Raw genomic sequence first — 24,217 nt, 5'->3', positions numbered from 1 at the left:
CGGCTTTCTGCGAGCTGGAATTGGAAGTTATTTAATCGCAAAGTGGATTTTTAATTTCAGTCCTCAGCATTGAGCTGGAAAACAACTGGTTTGCCTGTCCCCCCCCCCCCCCCCCCCCCCCCCTGCATGTCCATTAAAGAATGACTCGACAATAGATTGTCGTCTCGTGAGACGGATGTTTCTGTTTTGATAACAAATAATTTCACTCTCATGAATTCATTAGATCATACTCAGACGAAGGCTTCAGTTTAACATGTTTAATCGAACTATGTGGCTTAAATAATAAACTACTATCATCAGGCAAAAAAGAGAAAGACTATTGGTTCCTTGGCCAAAGGTGACGTTTAAATACTTGCTGATTCAGATCATAATTAATGTGACACTGCAGTGGTTCTCATCCCCCGAGTATAAAATAAGATGATTTGTTGATCCCAGGGTTAAATTCTCTTGCGTTCAGCAGCAAAGTGCACAGATACAAACATACAATGTAAAACAAAGACAACATGCAAAGACAGCAGATATAGTGCAAATAAGTAAATATTTATAGAAATAAACAAAATTTCTGTAAGTTAACAAGTTTAAGAAGTACACAGTGCATAATGAAAAATTCCTGAAAATACCATATAGTTCAATAAATAAATCTATATAAAAAAATTTTTAAATAGTTAAAAATCAGACGTTAAGGCTGGCTGTGGGGGCTGCACATCGACAGCAGGCATTGTGTTGTCAAACGGCAGCAGGCAGGAAAGATCCCCAGTAGCGCTTCTTAGCTCACGGTGGGGGAATGAGCCGGTGGCTGAAGTTGCTCCAAGATAGCGCCCCCTGGAGCCTGGGCTGGGTTATGGACCGGGCCAGTGGGGCCAGTGCCCTGGGGCCTCAGGACATTAGAAGCTGTGAGTCGCAACATTTATAGTGCAAGCCATGAAATGCGCCCCCCTGTGGGGTGTAAGAGAAAGAGCGCTGAGAGGTAACAGTGTTACAGCCCACTAGCATGCAGGTCTCTCTGGGTCTATAGTCAGGCCATAACATAAAAGTAAACTGGGCTCCTAGCTAGGGCTGGTCAGTGGGCAGCACTTTAATATGTGTAGCTTCATAAAAAGACCTCGCCATCTTCTGTCTTCACCGTCTTCTTCCACAATCAGCCAGTTCTTTTATACTAGAGGCGAGCAACAGACCATCCCACCCATACAGAATGGCCACATAACAAAACTAAACAAACAAACAAAAACATATATAAACAGGTAAAAAGGAACATCAGTTACGTCTAGTTGTGGAGGTTTTTAACGGTCATTCTAAAAGTTTCATATAATATCTAAATTGTAGATGAGATAATTTCCTTAAAAGCTGACTGTAAATAAATCTGATTACATCAAGAAGTTCACAGCATATCAAAGTACATGAAGGCAGAGCAGAAGGCTAAACAGCAGTGTGATGCCGTCCCCATTGTATGAATTATATTTATACCATGAGGGTTTGTTTCCTCTCGCTGCCCACAGTGTCCTGATGGAGAGAGCAGACTCCCCTGTACCCAGCTGTGTTTCCCTGAAGAGTGACGCGTCAATGATTTTCCGAATCAACTTCAATGAGGAACTTTTCCCTACAGATCAAAGGTAAATGTGCATTTAAACAAACACTGTTAGTGACATTCAGACTCTCAGTCAAATGGCACAGAGACACATACAAGCTATGAGGAAATAACATATTTATAATGAATTCACCAAGTATTATCTTTAACAGATTCCATCACCTTAACTAAGCGAGACAGTTAACCTGGTCCGGTCCAAACTTGTCACCTGCCTAAGTTACCATTCAGCAGGGATTCATTTAAGACACGTTGATGGAACGGAATTCCCACTTAAACGAACCAGACTTGTTGAAATATCTCAGACTTTCTCTTAATCCTGCTTCATTGAGCACCCCCCAGCAGGCGTGGCCCACAGTGTTACAGCCACGGAGACCGACTCACGGCGTTATGGCCAACAAGGGCGACCCACAGCGCTACGGCCGTGCAGGGCGACCCGCGGCATTATGCCTGCGGAGGGCGACCCAGAAAATTCCGACTGAGGTAGTGCTGACGTTCACTAGCATCCGGTCCGAGTAAGCAGATGGAGGGGGCCGCCTGTTTCGGAACTCTGACCTGGAAGTAGCCATTGAGCTCCTACAGCACACAGCCCCCCCAGGCCCTGTCAGCTCTCAGGCTGCCTGCCCTGCATGCGCAGCTGGGCCAGTTTTGCGGCTGCAGATAAGAGGTCAGGTGTGTTCCTCTGTCATACTCTGCCCCCCCAGGCCCTATCAGCTCTCAGGCTGCCTGCCCTGCATGCGCAGCTGGGCCAGTTATGCAGCTGCAGATAAGAGGTCAGGTGTGTTCCTCTGCCAGACTCTGCCCCGCCAGGCCCTGTCAGCTCTCAGGCTGTCTGCCCTGCATGCGCAGCTGGGCCAGTTTTGCGGCTGCAGATAAGAGGTCAGGTGTGTTCCTCTGTCAGACTCTGCCCCCCCAGGCCCTATCAGCTCTCAGGCTGCCTGCCCTGCATGCGCAGCTGGGCCAGTTATGCAGCTGCAGATATGAGGTCAGGTGTGTTCCTCTGTCATACTCTGCCCCCCCAGGCCCTATCAGCTCTCAGGCTGCCTGCCCTGCATGCGCAGCTGGGCCAGTTATGCAGCTGCAGATAAGAGGTCAGGTGTGTTCCTCTGCCAGACTCTGCCCCGCCAGGTCAGGAAGAAGTCAAACTGCCCCTCCCCCTTCCTTTGTTCCTCCTCGATGTGCCTCTAGCTGCCCAGATCAGCCCCTGGCAGAGTTACTGCCTGTGTTGTAGCTCGTCACAGTGTGTATGACTTGTGCTGATCTCTCTATAGCACCGGCAGATACTGTGTTTGTCTTGGGTTGCGCCTGTGGTAATGGTCACCGGGGGGCGCTATAGCACCGGCAGATACTGTGTTTGCCTTGGGTTGCGCCTGTGGTAATGGACACCGGGGGGCGCTATAGCACCGGCAGATACTGTGTTTGCCTTGGGCTGCGCCTGTAGTAATGGACACCGGGGGGCGCTATAGCACCGGCAGATACTATGTTTGTCTTGGGTTGCACCTGTGGTAATGGACACCGGGGGGCGCTAAAGCATCGGCAGATACTGTGTTTGTCTTGGGTCCCGCCTGTGGTAATGGACACTGGGGGGCGCTATAGCACCGGCAGATACTGTGTTTGCCTTGGGCTACGCCTGTGGTAATGGACACTGGGGGGCGCTATAGCACCAGCAGATACTGTGTTTGCCTTGGGTTGCGCCTGTGGTAATGGACACCGGGGGGCACTATAGCACCGGCAGATACTGTGTTTGTCTTGGGTCCCGCCTGTGGTAATGGACACCGGGGGGCGCTATAGCACCGGCAGATACTGTGTTTGTCTTGGGTCCCGCCTGTGGTAATGGACACCGGAGGGCGCTATAGCACCGGCAGATACTGTGTTTGCTTTGGGTTGTGCATGTGGTAATGGACACCGGGGGGCGCTATAGCACCGGCAGATACTGTGTTTGCCTTGGATTGTGCCTGTGGTAATGGACACCGGGGGGCGCTATAGCATCGGCAGATACTGTGTTTGTCTTGGGCTGCACCTGTGGTAATGGACACCGGGGGGCGCTGTAGCACCGGCAGATACTGTGTTTGCCTTGGGTTGCGCCTGTGGTAATGGACACCGGGGGGCGCTATAGCACCGGCAGATACTGTGTTTGTCTTGGGTCCCGCCTGTGGTAATGGACACCGGGGGGCGCTATAGCACCGGCAGATACTGTGTTTGCCTTGGGTTGCGCCTGTGGTAATGGACACTGGGGGGCGCTTATAGCACCGGCAGATACTGTGTTTGTCTTGGGTTGCGCCTGTGGTAATGGACACCGGGGGGCGCTGGGCCCCGACAGCTGGGTGGTGTAAGCTGAGAGGCCTGCCTCCGCTCATACTGCTCGCTCCCCTTCCCACCCGCTCTCACACTTCCCCCTGTCCCCGGTCAGCACATCCCCATCACATCCTAATGGGATAAGAACGTTCTGAAGGTTTGAGGCAGCATCACCAGCACTTGAGTTCATGGACAGCTGTGTGTATGTTTTCCCTCACTGCTGCTGGCTGACAGACAAACGATGATCCCTGAAGTGGTTAGTATTCTGTAAGACAGTAGGACCAGTCGACCGTGTACTGTAAACATTTAGCACGCAAACATGTCAGAAGCCAAAAGATCATAACATATCATTTTCATTCAGAATAGGAAGAGGGTATTTTTTGGTTACTCAAATTGAAAGTCCATATGTCTTATATAAAGCGAGTGTGGCTTTACCGAAGAAGGGCAGTTTGGAGCGGCATTTCAAAACGATGCACGAAAGCTACGAGACCGAGTTCCACACGCAGCCGAAAAGTGCGAGAACTGAAAAGTCAGTCAGCGGCACAGCAGTCAGTTTTTACCAGCTGCATCTTCCCAGTGCCAGTGGTCCCACTAAGGTAGAGAAGTACATTTATTTACACTTTTTCAATTTGGAGAATTACCTGGATTTGCTGTGTGCATGTTAATTATGCAGAAAGGCAATAACTAGAGTAATAATAGAGTAAAAGAGTAATAGCTGTGGCTCCCTATTTGAACTGGTAGATCTCAGCACACTGGCTGCTTGTAAAGTAGATCTTGAGTTAAAAAAGGTTGGGCTCCCTGCAGTAGGACATTCCAGAGGGAGTGGCGCACGCTGATGACATCACGCACATTATGTCCACTGGGATGGAAAATAGGTGCACGATGATGACACGTTTAATGTTTCGCATTTTTAGCCAGCAGTATCACCCCAGCTAGTGGGGGCCCGGGGACCAGCTGGTACAGAAGTGGGGGGCAGGGATGCGGGCAACAAGCGGATAGGCGCCGCCCCTTCTGACGCTCCCTGCTCACCCACGAGTCCCATGCCGGCGCGGCCGTGGGCCAGTCGCTCGCAGAGCAGGCAGCTCCATTGATAAGCGAATCAGAGCCTTATCGCGGGGGGGGGGGGGGGGGGGGATTCACTGCTTGCCGGTTGCATAGGAAGCTGTGTGCTCACTCTGGGGGGGGCGGTAACCCTGGAGGTGCTGAAGGACAGATTCGGCCCATTAGCCTTGTAGGTGCTGAATTTAACCAACAAGCTATCTAACCAGTTTCTTGACTGAGGATTGTGAATCAAATGCTGGTATTTAGCTAATCAAGTGAATGACTCTAAATGTCACTGGGTACAAAGGGCTGCATAGAAAACTGTCCTTCCTGCCTGCTGTGTCTCTGTGTGCTGGAGCCTGATGTCACTGGTTCTCTTCTGCTGTCATGAGAAAATTAGGAAGCCGCCCCAGTGAATAAAGCTTAACATGGCAGATACATCTTTCCAAACTACAACCCCAATTCCAAAAATGTTGGGACTTTCTGCAAATTGTAAATAAAAACAGAATGTAGTGATATGGAAATCTCATATTCGACTGACCACAGAACAGTTTTCCACTCAGCCGCCGTCCATTTTAAATGAGCTTTGGCCCAGAGACGACGTCGGTGATTCTGGATCATCTTCATATACGGCTTCTTCTTTGAATGATAGAGTTTTAACTGGCATCTGTGCCTGGCAGCGCGAATTGTGTTCACTGACAATGTTTTTGGGAAATATTCCTGAGCCTATTTAGTGATTCCATTACAGAATCATGCCTGTTTGTGATGCAGTGCTGCCTAAGGGCCAAAATATCACAGGCATCTAGTCTGGTTTTTCACAGAGATTTCTCCAGATTCTCAAAATCATTTGATTACATTATGTGGTGTAGATGATGAAATATTCAACCTCTTTGCAATTTTATACTGAGAAACTTTTTTTCTGAAATATTTTCTGAAATACTGTCAGTTCACTATTAGGAGGATTGTGACCCTCTGCCCATCTTTACTTCAGAGAGACACTGAAGCTCTAAGATGCTCTTTTTATACCCAGTCATGTTACTCACCTATTGCCAGTTGACATAATTATTTGAAAATTGTTCCTCCAGCTGCTGGGTCAGTCCATGCCAAATCAACCAGGGGATCCATGGGCATCATTCCTGATTTTGATGAAAACTTGGTATTTTGATCCTTATAGATAACACAAAAAAATTCCTCAAGTTTTATTGAAAAATTCTGATGCAGTCCAAAGATATTTCAAATTTGGGTGCCACGCCCCAAAGTAAGTATTATTGGAGTTAGGCTAATAATACTTACCTAGGCTGATTCTAGGTAATGCCGGATCCTGAAAGAGCAGGGAAAAATATGCCAGGAGAGCAATTTTCAGCTCTCTTGCATGCTTAGAAATGAAGATATGGTCTCCTGAAAACCCTTACAAATTATATGCGCGATTCGCGAGTGCAAAAAAGGGGCGTGGCACCCAAATCTGAAAGGGCCATAACTTTGGACTGCATCGGAATTTTCAATAAAACTTGGGGAATTTTCAGTGTTCTCTTGGTATCAAAATACCAAGTTTTCATCAAAATCAGGAATGATGCCCATGGAACTTTTCTGGACATTGGTTGATTTGGCACGGACTGACCCTGCTGGGTTTTTTGTACCACTAACTTTTCCAGCCTCCTATTGCCCTCGTCCCAACTTTTTTGAGACGTGTTGTTGTCATGAAATTCAAAATCAGCCAATGTTTTTCATGAAATAGCAAAATGTATCAGTTTAAACATTTGATATGTTTTCTATGCTTTGTTATGAATAAAATACAGGTTTATGAGATTTCTATATCATTGCATTCTGTTCTTATTTACAATTTGCACAATGTCCCAACTTTTTGTAATTGGTGTTGTAATATACCACAATGTTATTCTTTATCTGCAGTAACAGCAATTTTAATGAGGAACTTTTCAGTCTTTCTGTTACATTTGTATAGATGAATTGAGGTCTTTATGTTTCTGCCTAATTCACAGAGACCAAATGGAAGAATGCAGTTCAGATCTACATGATAAATCGGCTTTGTCATCCATACTGAAGGTTTGTATTTATGGCTGATATATATTTTCTTGGCTGTTATGTGAATTAGCTTATATTTTATACAGCTGTATAATAGGAAATTCATCATGTTAAAGGAAATATGTTTTAAATTATGATTCACAAGTGAAACTCTGAAAAGGTTTGGTGTAAGTAGCAATAATTAACTGTGACTGTTTATTTTAGTCACTAGAGGAAAAAGCCATGAAGTTCCTAAAGGACGAGCTGAAGACGTTTGTGAGGTACCTAGATCAGAATTACCCAGAATGCTCTGAGCCTCAGCTGGAGGAGGACAATGACCTGGACTGTGATGGTCAGATGCAGAAGACCAGTGTTAGAGAGGTAGCTCTGAAGATCACACTGTACATCCTGAGGACCATGAAGCAAAATGATCTTGCTGACATGCTGGAGAAGAGTAAGAGCTTTATAACATTATGTACATGTACAATATTTTGGAATAGTCTTAGGCAGCCAGAGGAAAGGATGTTTAGATGGTCTTCATGTTGGTGTAGAACTACTATAATATGTATGTCAAAGTTTCTTTGCCATTTCAGAACCTCTCCCAACATCACCCTAATATTTGCAGAAATCGTGCAGTATATCCACATATTTTTTTACTTGACCACTAACACACCTCATGTGGCTGATCAATATCTCATTGCGTTTTTAAACTAATTAAATTAATTCATGAAGTGAGCTGGTTGTGAAATTTAACAAATGCATGGACTGGCTGTGGTGCCCCTGAGGAGAGGATTGGGAAATGAAAAGGGGTTTTGGTTTTTTTGGTTCTGAGCAGATATACACTTACTACCCAGATAAATGGCTTTAAACATTTCCTTTGGCTGCCTAAGGCTTATTCACGGTCCTGTATGCGGTGTTCCAGTAAAATACGCATGATAAAACTTTCAGTTTCACATTCACAGTCACAGGGAAATATCTGGATATGTTTGTATAAAAAAATGTGTTTTTGGAAAATATTCTTCCTCATACTGGTCAGGATCACGGTGAGAATTAGTGCATTTTCCTCTCATTTCTTTTCAGGACAGCGCATGCTACAGGAAATCAAATGTAAACTTAAGAAGCAATTTGAGTGTGTATTTGAAGGGAAAGCTAAGGAAGGACAGCCAACACTTCTCAGTGAGATTTACACAGAACTCTACATAACTGAAGGTGGGACTGGAGCAGTCAATGATGAACATGAAGTGAGACAGATTGAAACAGCATCCAAGAAAAGGCGAACAGAAGATACTACAGTCAAATGCAATGATATATTTAAACCCTTATGTGGGCGTGTGACACCTATCAGAACTGTACTCACTAAAGGGGTGGCAGGTATCGGGAAAACAGTCTCTGTGCAGAAATTTATTCTCGACTGGGCAGAAGGAAAAGCAAACCAGGATGTTCACTTCATATTTGCTTTTCCTTTCCGGGACCTGAATTTGATTAATGGTGAATACAGTCTGATTGAACTGCTTCACCACTTTGCCCCAGAACTGAAATCATTTGAATCCACTGAGCTGTTTAGGTACAAAGTCTTGTTCATCTTTGATGGTCTGGATGAGTGTCGCCTTCCTCTGGATTTTCAGAACAATGAGAGCTGGTTTGATGTAACAAAGAAAACGTCACTGGATGGACTGTTGACTAACCTCATTAAGGGGAATCTGCTCCCATCCGCTCTCCTCTGGATAACCTCCCGGCCGGCAGCAGCCAATCAGATACCTGCTAAGTGTGTCCACCAGGTGACAGAGATACGAGGGTTCAGTGATGCCCAGAAGGAGAAGTATTTCAAGAAGAGATTTAATGATCAGAGCCTGTCCAGCAGGATTATCACACATGTGAAATCATCAAGGAGCCTCTTCATCATGTGCCACATACCTGTGTTCTGCTGGATTTCAGCCACTGTGCTTAAGAGGCTTTTTAGTGAGACTGACATGGGAGAAATTCCAAGGACTCTGACTGAAATGTACACACACTTCCTGATCTTTCAGACAAGTTTAAAAAATGACAAGTATATGAAAAACCATGAAACTAAGCTTAAGGAATACAGCAAGGAATTCCTTTTAAAACTTGGTAAACTGGCTTTTGACAACCTTGAGAAAGGCAATCTCATATTTTATGAGCAAGATCTGTCAGAGAATGGCATTGATGTCACTGAAACTTCAGTTTACTCTGGAGTGTGCACAGAAGTCTTTAAAGAGGAGTATGGGTTGTACCAGGAGAAGGTGTACTGCTTTGTGCATCTGAGCATCCAGGAGTATCTCGCTGCTTTATATGTGTTTCTGTCAAACTCATCAGCTGACCTGCTGAAGACTGCAGTGGATCAGGCATTAGAGAGCAAGAATGGACACTTGGACCTCTACCTCCGCTTCCTCCTGGGCCTCTCAACAGACTCCAGTAAGACTCTGTTACAAAGGCTACTGGGGCCGACAAGAATCAGCTCCATTTTCCAAACCGCTTATCCGTCAGGGTTGCGGGGAGTCTGGAGCCTATTCCGGAAGCAATGGGCACGAGGCAGGGAACAACACAGGATGGAGGGCCAGCCCATCGCAGCAGCCCAATACATCAAGGAGAAAATACAGGAGAATTTATCTCCAGAAAGGACCATCAACCTGTTCCACTGTCTGACTGAACTGGGTGACAATTCTCTAGTAGAGGAAGTACAAAGATACCTGAATTCAGGAAACATTTCAGCAGATGACCTCTCACCTGCACAGTACTCAGCTCTGGCCTTTGTGATGCTGATGTCAGATGAGGAGCTGGATGTGTTTGACCTGAAGAAATACATCAGATCAGATGAAGAGCACTGCAGGCTGCTGCCTGTGGTCAAGAACTCCAGGACGGCTCTGTAAGTGACGTGGGGATGGGAAATCATGTCTGGTCTGGCAGTAATACATGGATATTGTTTGAAATGTGTAATATATATTATATATTTCTCCTCAGGGAGTGGCCTGATGGTGCAGTGGTTAGCACTGTTGCCTCACACCTCTGGGACCCAGGTTACATGTGTGTGGAGTTTGCATGTTCTCCCCATGTCGTCGTGGGGTTTCCTCCGGGTACTCCGGTTTCCCCCCACAGTTCAAAAACATGTTGAATCTAATTGGAGTTGCTAAATTGCCCATAGGAGTGCATGCGTGAGTGAATGGTTTGTGAGTGCCCTGCAATGGGCTGGCCCCCCATCCTGGGTTGTTCCCTGCCTCGTGCCCATTGATTCCGGGATAGGCTCCGGACCCCCTGCGACCCAATAGGATAAGCGGTTTGGAAAATGGATGGATGGATGGATGGATGTGAAATATATGTTACATATTTCTCCTCATGGATTAATAAGTGGGTTTTATTTTGATAATCACAGCTATAGCTGTTTGTATAGCAGTAGCTAATCTTGACCACAGACTTTATAATGACTGAAGGTAGTGATGTCACTTTTTGTTTGTTACTACGTTTCCGTTCCCATCCAGTCTGCCTTCTGATCACAGGCACAGCATCCTAACCTGCTATAGAAACAGTGAGGGCTCTTTATCCACAGGGTGTATCAGTGGTATGTTAGTGTTATTGTCAGCAGGCGTGTTCATGTGATGGAGCCGAGAGCTGGGAGCTTCCGTATGACTGCTGTCTCTGGCTGCTCACTGGCGCCCTCTGCTGGTCTCAGCTGCACATGGCTGAGGATGTGACGACACATCTAGTCTGGCAGACATAGATAAACATTGTTTAAAATATAAAATGAATATCCATCCATCCATCCATTTTCCAAACCGCTTATCCTATTGGGTCGCGGGGGGTCCGGAGCCTATCCCGGAAGCAATGGGCACGAGGCAGGGAACAACCCAGGATGGGGGGCCAGCCCATCGCAGGGCACACTCACACTCCATTCACTCACACATGCACACCTACGGGCAATTCAGCAACTCCAATTAGCCTCAGCATGTTTTTGGACTGTGGGGGGAAACCGGAGTACCCGGAGGAAACCCCACGACGACACGGGGAGAACATGCAAACTCCGCACACATATGACCCAGGCGGAGACTCGAACCTGGGTCCCAGAGGTGTGAGGCGACAGTGCTAACCACTGCACCACCATGCCGCCCCTAAAATGAATATGTATATATGTAATTTATTTCCCCTCTTTTTTCAACACGGTTCATTTTAAATCTAGTTTATATTAACTGAAGGTAGCAATGTAGTAAAAACCAAAAAGACAAGATTTCCACGACCATCCTTTGTGTAACAAATAAGCAAAGATACAGCATCATACAGAATGGTCCAGTTTTCATTAATAGGGGGAAAACCAGTCATATTCATTTCAGTTCAGGATGCTGTAGGAAGCGTTTCTGTAAATACTGGGTGTGGTGCGTGACTCTTTGGGTTCAGACTCTGTGTCCATGAGGAGAAGGTCGCTGGTTCAGATCTCCTGGCTGGCAGAGTGATGTCATCGCTGAGCCCTTGACCTGCAGGGGTGCTGGATGCTGGCCGATCCTGCGCTGCGACCCCCAAACTTCCTCTGACCTGTATATGTGTCGCGTGTCTCTTGGAGAGCAAGATGGGAGGGGCGAAAGGACAATTTCCCCTTGGGGGGTGAATGAAGTATCATTATTCATACTGTAGGTCATTCAGACAAACATTTTTTCTAAAAGCCTATTTCACAGGACTGATAGCTCTCCGATTTAATGTATTGTTGATTAGGGCTGGGCGATAAGTAAAAAATGTGTATGTGTCATTTAGTTTAAAAATATCGCAATAAATAATCATTTTGAGTCCCCCCCCCCGAAACACTGAATGCAATTTCAGTTCAGTTTTAGTTGTATAGTGTGTTACATCATCTCAAAGCACTTTACAGCATCCCTGCCCAAAGCCCCCAGTGAGCAAGTCAGAAATGGCAGTGGCAAGGAAAAACTCCCTAGAGAGAAGAATCCTTAGGAGGAACCAGATTCAAAGGGGGAGCCCATCCTCCAGGGGGGAGCAGAGGAATCCCTAACCCTAACCAGACTGAAAGGGGGAGCCCATCCTCCAGGGGGCAGCAGAGAGAAGCCCTAACCCTATCCAGACTGAAAAGGGGAGCCCATCCTCTAGGGAGCAGTAGAGGAAGCCCTAACCCTAACCAGACTCAAAGGGGGAGCCCATCCTCCTGGGGGCAGTAGAGGAAGCCCTAACCCTAACCAGACTCAAAGGGGGAGCCCATCCTCCAGGGGGCAGCAGCAGGCCAGAAGGACGTCACAGGTAATGGAGACGTCGCAGGTAGCAGGGTAGGCAGGACATCTTTAAAATTTGGGGTCTTCAAGCAGCACAGCCCAGGAGGAGGAGGGGAAATAAAATGTGCAATTAGCCAAAGTAGGGGAGACTAGAGGCAGTGCTAACAGTTAGGTAAGTGCAGTATGTAAGCTCCGGCAGATATGGCTATGGCAGCATAAGTAAGAGGGAGTGGCAGGTGGGAACGCAGGCATGGGGAGTCCCTGAAATGTCAGCACTCCAATTCCACAAGGGGATGTGAAGCTAAAGTGAGAGACTGACAGTTCAGTTTATCCAAAGCTAATGGCACCGATCCACACCCAGCTCTACACCTCACACTATAGGTCTGACTGGGAGTGAGGAGTTAGCTAGAGCTAGAACTAGAGTCCCTACAAGCTAAACTAAACAGGTGTGTTTTTAGTCTAGGCTTGAATATTGAGAGTCAGCCTGAATCCCGCACATCCACTGGAAGACCATTCCACAGCTGAAGAGCTCTATAAGAGAAAGCTCTGCAGCCTGCTGTAGCTCTTTCTACCCTGGGTACTAACTGATATCCTGCTCTTTATAATGTAAGAAAGCGAGGAGGGTTGTATAAGGCCAGCAGGTTACTAAGGTATTCTGGTGCAAAGCCATTCAGTGTTTTATAAGTCAATAGCAGTATTTTATAGTTAATCTGAGACTTAACTGGAAGCCAGTGAAGGGAGCATAGAACATGGCTAATATAATCACATTTTTTAGTGTTTGTAAGAACTCTGGCTGCTGCATTTTGTACCAGCTGAAGTTTATGTGAGGATCCAGATGGGCACCCAGAAAGGAAGGCATTACAGCATCCAGCCTGGCATTACAGTATCCAGCCTGGCATTACAGTATCCAGCCTGGAAGTTATAAAGGTGTTAGTGTTTCCACTTCCTGAAAGGAGAGCATCTTCTGAAGCTTGGCGAGGTTCCGTACATGATAGAACACAGCTTTAGTGATGCTTTTCATGTGAGCATCGAAACATAAATCTGAATCAACCAGAACACCAAGATCTTTGACCACTGTGTTAGGTCGGGTAGGAAGACCACCAAGGTTGAGGTTGTCAAACTTATTTTGAGCCGCCTTCGGACCAGTTAACAGTACTTCTGTTTTTCTGTCTTTAACATAAAGAAATTATTTGCCATCCAGCACCGGATATCTAGTCGACAGTCTTCTAACCGAGAGCTGTGATGCATCATCCGGCTTAACAGATATATATAACTGTGTATCATCAGCAAAACAATGAAACCCAACACCATGATTTCTGATAATGTGACCAATATATACAGTGTACAGTAGTGGGCCCAGCACTGATCCCTGTGGGACACCATTGTAGGAATACTTAGCTCACGTAAATTTTAATATCTCCACCAATATGTTTTGAAATTAATTGCATTTTAATTCATTATTATTTAATGATGCTTATTAGCTAATTATTATGCCAAAAGGTTGGTTTCTCCAAGCTCAAATGCAAATCCCCGTGAGTCGGTTAATGTGAGACTTACATGGGATTCACTAGTTACCAGTATCGCTTAGTAACCTGGGTTAGAAGGCTCGTCCAGCGAGCTGCATCACCAGGTAATGTAAACGATCGGTAGCGAAGCTCCCCTCACGGCTGATGAGAGAGAGTCTCGCGATATTTCAGGCGAGTTTGAGGTTTCAGAGCTTAGTAACCAGATCGCACAGAGGCAGAGACTATTGTGAGCACTCAATGAACGGGGGCTGAAGTTGTGTAAAAAACATGCATTTATTCCTAAGTAACACTACAACCAACATAAGACAGACATTACACTTCACATAAACAACAAACACAAAATAACGGAATAGAACCAAACAGAATGTAACATGAAAATGCAGTGACCAGATTTAAAATGGGTAACCTTGAAAGGGAAATACTGTTCTGCAAAGCAAGCACAGTTTGTGGAAACACGACCCTAAAGTCAAAACTTTACAGAACTGCTTGGGTTGTTGGAATGAAAGGAAGCTGGTTTACTTAGTTGCAGAGTTGGGGGGGGAGTCTTGGCAGTAGGTTGCAGAGACTGATGAGCTGACGGGTGATGGCACTCAGGGAGGCGCGGTGTTTGCAGCAGTTGTTGGAGTGGAGCCCCTCTGATTCTCTCTCCTGGTGAATCTTTGTCTTGGTTGCAGTTCTCTGTCCAGCTGGGCCTTCGCTGGCAGGCTTCAGGAGGGCTTCTTGTGGGCTGCTCTTCTCCTGGGCTGATGTTCTCTGTCCAGCTGGGCCTTCGCTGGCAGGCTTCAGGAGGGCTTCTTGTGGGCTGTTCTTCTCCTGGGCTGATGTTCTCTGTCCAGCTGGGCCTTCGCTGGTAGGCTTCAGGAGGTCTTCTTGTGGGCTGTTCTTCTCCTGGGCTGATGTTCTCTGTCCAGCTGGGCCTTCGCTGGCAGGCTTCAGGAGGGCTTCTTGTGGGCTGTTCTTCTCCTGGGCTGATGTTCTCTGTCCAGCTGGGCCTTCGCTGGCAGGCTTCAGGAGGGCTTCTTGTGGGCTGTTCTTCTCCTGGGCTGATGTTCTCTGTCCAGCTGGGCCTTCGCTGGCAGGCTTCAGGAGGGCTTCTTGTGGGCTGTTCTTTTCCTGGGCTGATGTTCTCTGTCCAGCTGGGCCTTCGCTGGCAGGCTTTAGGAGGGCTTCTTGTCTGTTGTTCTCTTCCGGGGTTGATGTTCTCTGTCCAGCTGGGCCTTCGCTGGCAGGCTTCAGGAGGGCTTCTTGTGGGCTGTTCTTCTCCTAGGCTGATGTTCTCTGCTGCTCCCCCCTTTGTTCTTAGGTGCCAGGTTTTATAGTCTAAAGTTCATGAATAGGAATGACCAGGAATTCGACTCCTGGACCAATGGCTGACCATCCATTTGGCGGGCTTTCGGAGGGGTGTCTGTGGCAGTCCTTTTGGTATTTATGACTAGACTGGTACCACTTTACCGATGATTTTCATTAAACTGTTGTAACGTTTGGTACATACAGTTTCATGGTAACCACTGAGCAGATTTGGAATCAGGAGTGATTTTCCATCAGTTTGACACCAATCATGCCATACCAGCCTAGCGGTTCACACCTCCTACCATCTGTATTAATTAATTAACAATTACTTATATCATGTATGTTACTGACACACATCAGTATATGGTATAGGTGGTTTGGGTGGCACCTCAACAGATGTTACACTTTATACAGATATTACAAGACATATTCACATTCAAACAGCACATCTTACCCTTAGATAGGCATGGCCATTAGTCTGTGGTAATACCATTAAATTGCACATCTGGGAACAACATATTTTGCTTGGTGTGGATTATCCCAATTAATCTTCTCTCCAGAATGGATAATGTACAACTTAATTCTGTATTTAATGCAGAATAGTAGAGGACAAAGAGCTTGCTAACGGCCACAAACATCAGATAAGGCCACCGAGGAATGTGGAAGAGAAGGGGGGGGGGGGGGGGGTTTGGCAAACAAAGAAAAAGAATCTCTGAAAGTTAAGACACATACAAACATAACCTATCTGTATATTGAGACTAGTAGTCATGAGTAAATTAATATACAGATATACAACAGCCAAACTTAAAAGAAACTTTCTTTGGGGTGTTGGTCTGTTCGGTGAGTGGTATGTAAGGCAGGATGTATGGGGAGGGGGTTGCGTGCCAAGTCGAGGGACCCCTGTCCTTGGGGTCCACTCTGCTGTCCGTAGGTCCCTAAATCTTTGGGCAATAAAAGTTGGAGTGCTGGTCTCCCTTGTTATCTGTGTGTTTAAGTATGTTTGTGTGTATGGGGTCATTAACCCCCCTTTGGTGCTTAGGCTAGTGTGTGCCTCTCGTACCAGGGTAGGCCTTGTCTCAGGCCACCTGGAATTTAAGTTCTGTGATATGTGCATGTGTGTCCTACAGCTGCTGGGAATGTTCACATCTCCTCCTTTCAGTGATACGTGTCGAGTGTAGGGACACCTGGCAGAAAGATGGCTAAGGACTGCACTGGAAGCACTGGTCTGATTGTTATGGGAGTGTTCACGTCCATCTTGCTGTTGATGTGTTCCTATATATTCCTGTATATTCTGTGATTTTTGGCTGCAGTTGCTACTTAATGTTTTTACCTCTAGTTTTGAGCAGAGATGCACTGACTCACAATTAGTGATCATATGACTGCAGCAGATTGTCAGGACGCACAGAACACTCTGCAGACTATAATTCATTTTGAAGTGTAAGCTGTGCAGCTAATTATACTAAAAACAAATGCTTATTGTAATGCTTTGTATTTTACTAATGTGTAGGATGTGTATATGTCTGTGTCCTAAAGTGTTTTCTGTTTCAGGCTGAACAGCTGTGATCTCATAGATGAACACTGTGAAGTGCTGTCTTCAGCTCTAAGATCAAACTCTTCCCCCTTGAGAGAGCTGGACCTGAGTGACAATGACCTGCAGGACTCAGGAGTGAAGTTGCTTTCTGCTGCACTGGGGGATTTACACTGTAAACTGGAGATATTGAGGTCAGTATTACTGGGTATTCCACAATGTAAACTGGGATACTTAGGCCAGGATTACTGGGTATTCTACACTCTAAACTGGAGATACTGAGGCCAGTATTACTGCGTATTCCACACTGTAAACTGGGGGTACTGAGGTCAGTATTATTGGGTATTCCACACTGTATGCTGGAGATACTGAGGTCAGTATTACTGGGTATTCCACACTATGAAGAGAAGTTAGTGAGCAATTAGCTAAGGGAAAGGTAGGAGGGGGGCTTGCCTTGTCTCAGACACTAAATTGTAATTCTTGAAACATTTATTAGAGCATCACATTTATTTAATAATTGCAATGGTGAGGTGATATTATTTATTGGGGAGTTTCTGTCTCTCTTTGCAGGCTATCAGGATATAGAGTCACAGAAGAAGGCTGTTCTTCCCTGGCGTCAGCTTTGAGGTTAAACCCCTCACACCTGAGAGAGCTGGATCTGAGCTACAATCACCCAGGAGACTCAGGAGTGAAGCTGCTCTCTGCTGTACTGGAGGATCCCAGCTGTAAACTGGAGAAGCTGCAGTGAGTACAGAATATGCATTTTACACAAAAGTAACTGGACACCAAGAAAACCCACAATGCCTTTCAGCAGTTACATAATAAACAAACACAAACAGCTTCTGTTTTCTTCTCCTACTTCCTTATATCCCACAATCTTATCAGCCCTCCATCCATGCTAGAAATAATTAAGCAGTGAAGTGGGAAACATCTATTTAACCATATAATCCATGAAAACATTTGTGTTGTTTAGCAAAGTTAACGGCACTGTTACAGTTAAACATGCTAACTTTAACGTGTTATGGACAAAAAAAATAATGGACACCAAACAGAATCGGGATGATTCTTAAAATAATTTTTAGTAATTTGATTACTAAACATTCTCTTATTCTCCTCATTTGAATACAGTGCTGCAGTGTAAAAGGTGGATTTAAAATTGTTAAAAAATTTTTAAGGGTGGGCCGTTGTGAACTCACAGAGAAATGCTGTGAGGCACTGGCTTCAGCTCTCAGATCAAACTCCTCACCCCTGAGAGAGCTGGACCTGAGTGACAATGACCTGCAGGACTCAGGAGTGAAGCTGCTCTCTGCTGGACTGGGGGATTTACACTGCAAACTGGAGATACTGAGGTCAGTCTTACTGGGTATTCCACAGTGTAAACTGGGGGTACTGAGGTCAGTATTACTGGGTATTCCACGCTGTAAACTGTGGGTAGTGAGGTGAGTATTGCTGGGTATTTAACACTGTATGCTGGAGATACAAAGGTAGAACATAACTAATGATTTCAAAATTAAGCAGGAGTATCTAAGTCTACAGGTTGACTTAAAAAATAACATTAGACTCGCTAAGTGGAATGTTGAAAGGAAGATTGCATTGGAGGCTAAGGACGACATTAAAAGTTTCTTTCAATATTTTAACTCCAAAAGAGCTCTAAAAGCTGAAATCACTCATCTGCAGTATAGTAAGGGCCTTATAATTGAAAATGAAAATTGATATAGTAAATGAGTTTAATGATTATTTTACACGGGTATTCACAGTAGAGGACATGATTAACTTACCACCATTTACTACAAATACAGTGTCATATATAAACAATATACAGTCCCTCAACAATTATTGGCCCCCTTGTAAAGATTTGTAAAAAGGGTTAGAAAAAAATCCACCTTTTGGCGAAGCAGCTTCATCTCACACTGAAAAAATGAGAAAAATCCAACCTTTCATTGAAATAAATTTATTCAAAGCAAAACAAATCCTTCATCAAGAAATAATTATTTTCAACAAAGACACATGTGCCACGATTATTGGCAGCCCTGCTTTTAATACTTTGTACAGCCTCCCTTTGCCAGTATAACAGCACTGAGTCTCCTATAACATTTTATAACGTTGGAGAATACAGAGCAGGGCATCTGAGACCATTCCTCTTTACAGAATCTCTCCAGATCACCCAGGGCCCTCGGCCCTCTCTTGTACACTCTCCTCTTCAGCTCAGCCCACAGGTTTTCAGTGGGGTTCAGGTCAGGGGACTGAGATGGCCATGGCAGAAGCTTGATAACCATTTTAATGTTGATTTGGACATGTGCTTAGGATCACCGTCCTGCTGGAAGATCCAACGAAGGCCCAGTTTTTGTTTACTGGCAGCGGCAGCCAAATTTTGATATAAAATGTCCTGGTATTTCATGGAGCCCATAGTGCCATGTACCCTAACAAGGTTTCTAGGGTTTTTGGAGGAAACACAGCCCCACAACATCACAGAACCTCCACCATATCTTACAGATGGGATAAGGTTCATTTCATTATAGCCATCCTTCTTTTTACGCTAAACCCACCTTGAATGTTTATTGCAAAAAGCTCCATTTTTGTTTCATCAGACCATTGAATTTGATTCCAGTCAAAGTTGTACAGTCGAACCTCGTTACTACGTACCCCGGATACAACGTTTTCACCTTTACAACGTACAGGTTTCTAATTCCCGTTTTTAGCCTGTGTATTATTCCAATAGCAGCCATTGTTTACAGCGTACACCCTTACAGCGTAAACTTCGATACAACATCCAAATTTCTAGAGAAAATACGAAAACTAACCATCGTTACAACGTACAGCGCTCTCCCCGCCCACCACAACTTGTGACGCTACATCTACCTGATCTAATAGTAATGGCTTGTTAAGTGTTGTGTGCGTATTGTTTGTTTATTAAACCTTATGAAATACCGGTCATGCCGGTAATTGTGAATTCAGAATAATAATGGAAGTAGAGGATTTTTTAATTTAATTTGACCAATATTTCATTAATATTTTCAAGCCAAATGCCAATTTGGATGCGAATGTTTATTTTAAAAATCCATTTTGACCAGCCGTTGTGAATTTTCGTTGCCGTTTATCGCTGGCCGGCACTAAGTAATCGTGAGTAATTAAAAAAATTTCAAGGATCCAAATGAGCTTTGTTGAATTATTTAACAAGTAATAATGTGTTCGTTTGTTTTGTAGTCAATTTAAGGGTCTGTTCTATTAAAGTTTTATCATTTACATGGATATTTCCTGAGTTCTTTCATCCATCTTGCACTAAGTGGTTACAATGTTCTATGCTTATAACGTACATGTTTTTGATATCCCGTCTTGTACGTAGTAACGAGGTTCGACTGTATAATGTTTTGCAAACTCCTGGCACTAACATTTTAAGTAACTGACAGAAAAGGCTTCTTTCTGTCACACCTTTCAAAAAATCTGTTAGCATGAAGGGGGCATGTGATGGTTTATTGGAGACGTGGTAACCCCAAGATTTTACTTTGTCTGGTAATTGACCAACAGTCATCCTTGGGGATTTTTTGTCTCTCTTACGATCCTCCTCACTGTATGTGGGGGCAAAATAAACTTGGGTCCTCTTTCAGGCAGGTTTCTAACAGTTCCAGTTGATGTCCACTTTTTAATTATTACCCTAACAGTAGAAATGGGCATTTTAAGGCGAGTAGCTATTTTTTAATCCCCATTCCCTGACTTATGCAGGTCAGCACACTTCTCCCTCATTTGGTCTGTGTGTCTCTTATCTTTCCCATTGTTGTGTTCACTGACTGTTATTACAACCTCAGAACATTAGGTGGCAGTGTTAAAAGGCAGAGACCGTATGATGAGAGAAGAGAGAAGAGGAAGTGTGAATAAGAGTGAGACGTATACGAACATGCTTGCTCCTGTGCTACCTTGATTATTTCGATGTCATGTTTGTTAAGTAAACAGCATTTTGTTCTAACGCATTCGTATATGCTCCGGCCTGCTTATTCGAGCGCCTTACTACATTTCTGGCAACACTACATTTTTGGCGACGAGTTTTGTGTTTTCACCTCTTCTTTTTTTTGCTGACTCACCATGGCTGGAAACGTACCTGCACCTCCGATGTTTTTGCTGTGCCCGGGAGAGCCCCCGATACCTTTCGACATGTGGCTGCGGATTTTCAAGAACTATCTACTGGTAATTAATGCAACGGGAAATGCTTGGCCTGAAGCGCGCAGGAGAGCTACACTACTCCACTGTCTCGGAGCCGAGGGACAACGGACTTTCTACTCGCTACCAGATACGGGTGACTCCTTTGACTCTGCTGTCACTGCTTTAGAGAAACACTATACACCTAAAGTAAACGTTGTTGTGGAACGACATACCTTCAGACAGCGAAAACAAGCACCTCATGAGACTATTATACAGTATGCGGCCGTATTGCGTGATCTCGCTTCAAAATGTGGATTTGATGATAAAACCGATGAGATGATCCGTGATCAGCTGATTGAACATGTGAATAACTCAAACATAAGAGAGAGGCTCCTGCTCGAATCGGATCTGACACTGGACAAAACCTTAACACTTGCATCACAAGTAGAATCTGCTATTCAACAAGCTAAAACTATAACAGGAAACGACAGTGTCTCAGTGCAAGCTGTACAACCCCGTTCACAATTCACTAAAAAGAAATACACACAGCACACTCATCCTAATAAGCCATCCAATGCCTCCACTACATCTTCCCGCAGCTGTTTCAGGTGTGGTTCTAACACACATCTGGCTAATTCTTCTCAGTGTCCTGCAGCCAAAGCAACTTGCAAGTCTTGCCATAAAGTTGGACATTTTGCTCGTGTTTGCCGCTCATCCAAGACAAGTGATGTACGTGAGATTCAGCTACCTAAACTGACTGTGCTATACTTAAACAACACTTGCCATGCACCACATACACTTACATGCAAAATCAATATCAGTACTCCTGCTTCTCTTACCAAAGAGCATGAAATGGTTGTTGACACAGGATCAGCAGTATCTATTTTGCCACACCACATCTATGTTCAGTATTTCAATGACACACCACTGCTTCCACCTGTTAGTCAGTTAGTGACTTACACAAGGAAGAGAATTCCTGTGCTTGGTTGCCTACAAGTCAAAGTGAGTAGAGGAGTTCTCACTGCCCCAGTTACATTTTACGTGGTGAAGAAGGGCACTTCTCTTTTAGGAAGAGATCTCATGAAAGCCTTAAGCATCTGCATTGAAGGTAACACTATCCTTCCTCCCGTGTTTACCACAAACTCTGCATCTGCTCCCTGTATCCCTACTGCTCCTGCTGTTAGCTGTGTGACTGTTTCAACCGCTTCCTGCATCCCTACTACTCCAGACATTGGTTGTGCACAAAACTTTGTGCATAAGGTGAAAATTGACCCCACTGTTAAACCAGTACGGCAGAAATTACGACGCCTGCCTTTTGCTGTAACAGCTTCTGTCTCAGCTGAACTTGACCGCTTGCTGAAAGCTGGTGTGATTGAGAAAATTGATGCATCACCTTGGGTTTCGCCTATTGTAGTTACAGGACGGAAAACTGGTGGAATACGAATGTGCACAGATCTCCGTGAACCAAACAAGGCTGTGGTCACAGATTGCTACCCTCTACCTCATGTGGATGAACTGCTTGCAAATTTACAAGGTGCAAAGCTGTTTTCTACAATCGATCTGGCTAATGCATACTACCAGTTGCCTCTTCATGAAGATAGCAGAGACCTTACAGCATTCATCACACATGATGGTCTGTTCCGATTCTGCAGAGTTCCTTATGGCCTCGCATCAGCCCCCTCAGCCTTCCAGAAAATGATGGCTGACATTCTCAACGGTCTTCCAGGTGTTCAAAATTATTTGGATGACCTTATTGTCTATGGCAACTCCCCTGTTGAGCATGACCAGAACCTCAACGCTGTCCTCCAAAAGCTGAAGGAGGCTGGATTGGTTCTCAATGAGAACAAATGTCACTTCAGGAAAACCTCCCTACGCTTCCTAGGTCATGTCATTACTGTAGATGGCATTCTTCCTGACCAGGAACACATTAATGCTGTCCTGAAAGCCCCTCCTCCATCTGACGCTGTTGCCCTGAGATCGTTTCTGGGCCTAGTGTCCTGGTATTCAAAGTTTCTGCCTAACTTTGCGACGGTTGTGGCTCCTATGCGTGCCTGTGTCAGTGAAAAAGACACATTTACATGGTCTCCTGCAGCACAAAGCAGCTTTGAGGAAGTTAAGCAACTTCTTGTGAACAGTCCTGCGCTTGCTCTTTTTAACCCTTCTCTACGACCGGTAATTTCCACAGATGCAAGTGACTATGGACTTGGAGCTGTCTTTGCACAAGTACAACCTGATGGCACAGAGAAGCCTGTGGCTTTCGCTTCCCGCACACTGACTGAAACGGAGAGGAAATACTTGACTGTTGAAAAAGAAGCACTTGCTTGTGTGTGGGCTACAGAAAAATGGAGAACATACCTGTGGGGACGTCGTTTTACTCTCCGCACAGATCACCAGGCATTGACAACACTGCTCAGCACAAAGGGAATCGGTCGGGCTGGTCTCCTGACTCTATTTCAGATTCAGAACCCGAGATGGTGGCACATATTTCTGCTGTCCTAAGCTCCCTTCCGGTGGTTGACTTCAACTCTGCTTGTTCTACTTGTCCTGAACTGTCAGCTCTGCGCTCACAAATTGAAAGTGGTTGGCTTCCATCCGTTAAATCAGTAAGTGGTGTACTAGCCCTATACTATAAGATCAGAGATGAGCTCTCCGTTAAGGATAACTACATCCTCAGAGGCTCAAGACTCATCGTGCCACTCTCCTTACGACACACACTGATCACGCTTGCACATGAGAGTCATCAAGGAATTGTCCGCACAAAACAACGTCTGCGCGACCTCTACTGGTGGCCAAAGATGGACTCACAAGTTCAGTCTTGCATTGCTTCATGTATACTCTTCCAGGTTAATGATAAAACAGCTTCTACTCACCCTGCTCCTTTGCAACCAGTCCCACTGCCTGATGGACCATGGAAGAAACTTGGCCTTGATATTGTTGGACCCTTTGACACTGCAGTTGCTGCTTGTAGATACGCTATCACGCTGACAGATTATTATTCAAAGTGGCCAGAAGTTGCCTTTTCACATACCGCCACTACTGAAGATGTTATTCACTTCCTGACATCTATTTTCTGTCGTCATGGTAACCCAGAGAACATTGTCACAGACAATGGTCCACAGTTCACCTCTGCAGCTTTTGCATCATTCCTGCACACCTATGGTATCTCCCATAGCAGAACATCAGTCTACTATCCAGCTGCTAACGGAGCTGTCGAGAGATTCCATCGTGCCCTGAGAAGCTGCATTCAAACCGCCATTCAACAGTCACAACCATGGAATGAGACTGTTATGAACTGGCTCCAGGTGTATCGTGCAACGCCACATGCCGCAACTTCCACCTCACCATATGAATTACTTTATGGTAGGAAGATGCCACCAAATTGGATATTCTTCCTCTGCCGTCTGCCATGTCTCCGCTGGATGTTTCTGCTCGTCGTGCAGTTCAGAGACATCAGAACAACATGCAGCATTACACTGATGCTAAACGTGGCGCACGCATGCCTTCTTTTCGACCAGGAGAGAGAGTGAGGATAAGGAAGCCTCATCACGTCCCTAAAGCTCATCCCAGATTTACTTCCCCT

At 45.2% G+C, this 24,217-nt stretch overlaps 1 protein-coding gene across 49 annotated transcripts in view; it reads left to right on the top strand.

Moving 5' to 3' along the window:
• LOC125720048 (NACHT, LRR and PYD domains-containing protein 12-like) overlaps positions 1-24,217 on the top strand; it is a 215,522-nt gene that overhangs the window by 84,473 nt on the left and 106,832 nt on the right. For 44 of the 49 annotated variants that reach the window (XM_048995035.1, XM_048995036.1, XM_048995026.1 and 41 more), the window contains 2 exons: positions 17,131-17,247; positions 17,679-17,852. The exons of the other annotated variants lie outside the window; for them this stretch is intronic. In XM_048995035.1, coding sequence (XP_048850992.1) covers positions 17,131-17,247; positions 17,679-17,852 — 291 coding nt within the window. The remainder of the gene's footprint in view (positions 1-17,130; positions 17,248-17,678; positions 17,853-24,217) is intronic. 49 annotated transcript variants of the gene reach the window in all.

Source organism: Brienomyrus brachyistius, chromosome 24, assembly GCF_023856365.1.
Source record: "Brienomyrus brachyistius isolate T26 chromosome 24, BBRACH_0.4, whole genome shotgun sequence".
Classification (NCBI taxonomy): Eukaryota; Metazoa; Chordata; class Actinopteri; order Osteoglossiformes; family Mormyridae; genus Brienomyrus; species Brienomyrus brachyistius.
The sequence above is the reverse complement of the archived record's forward strand: the minus strand, read 5'-3'. Positions and strand labels throughout refer to the sequence as shown.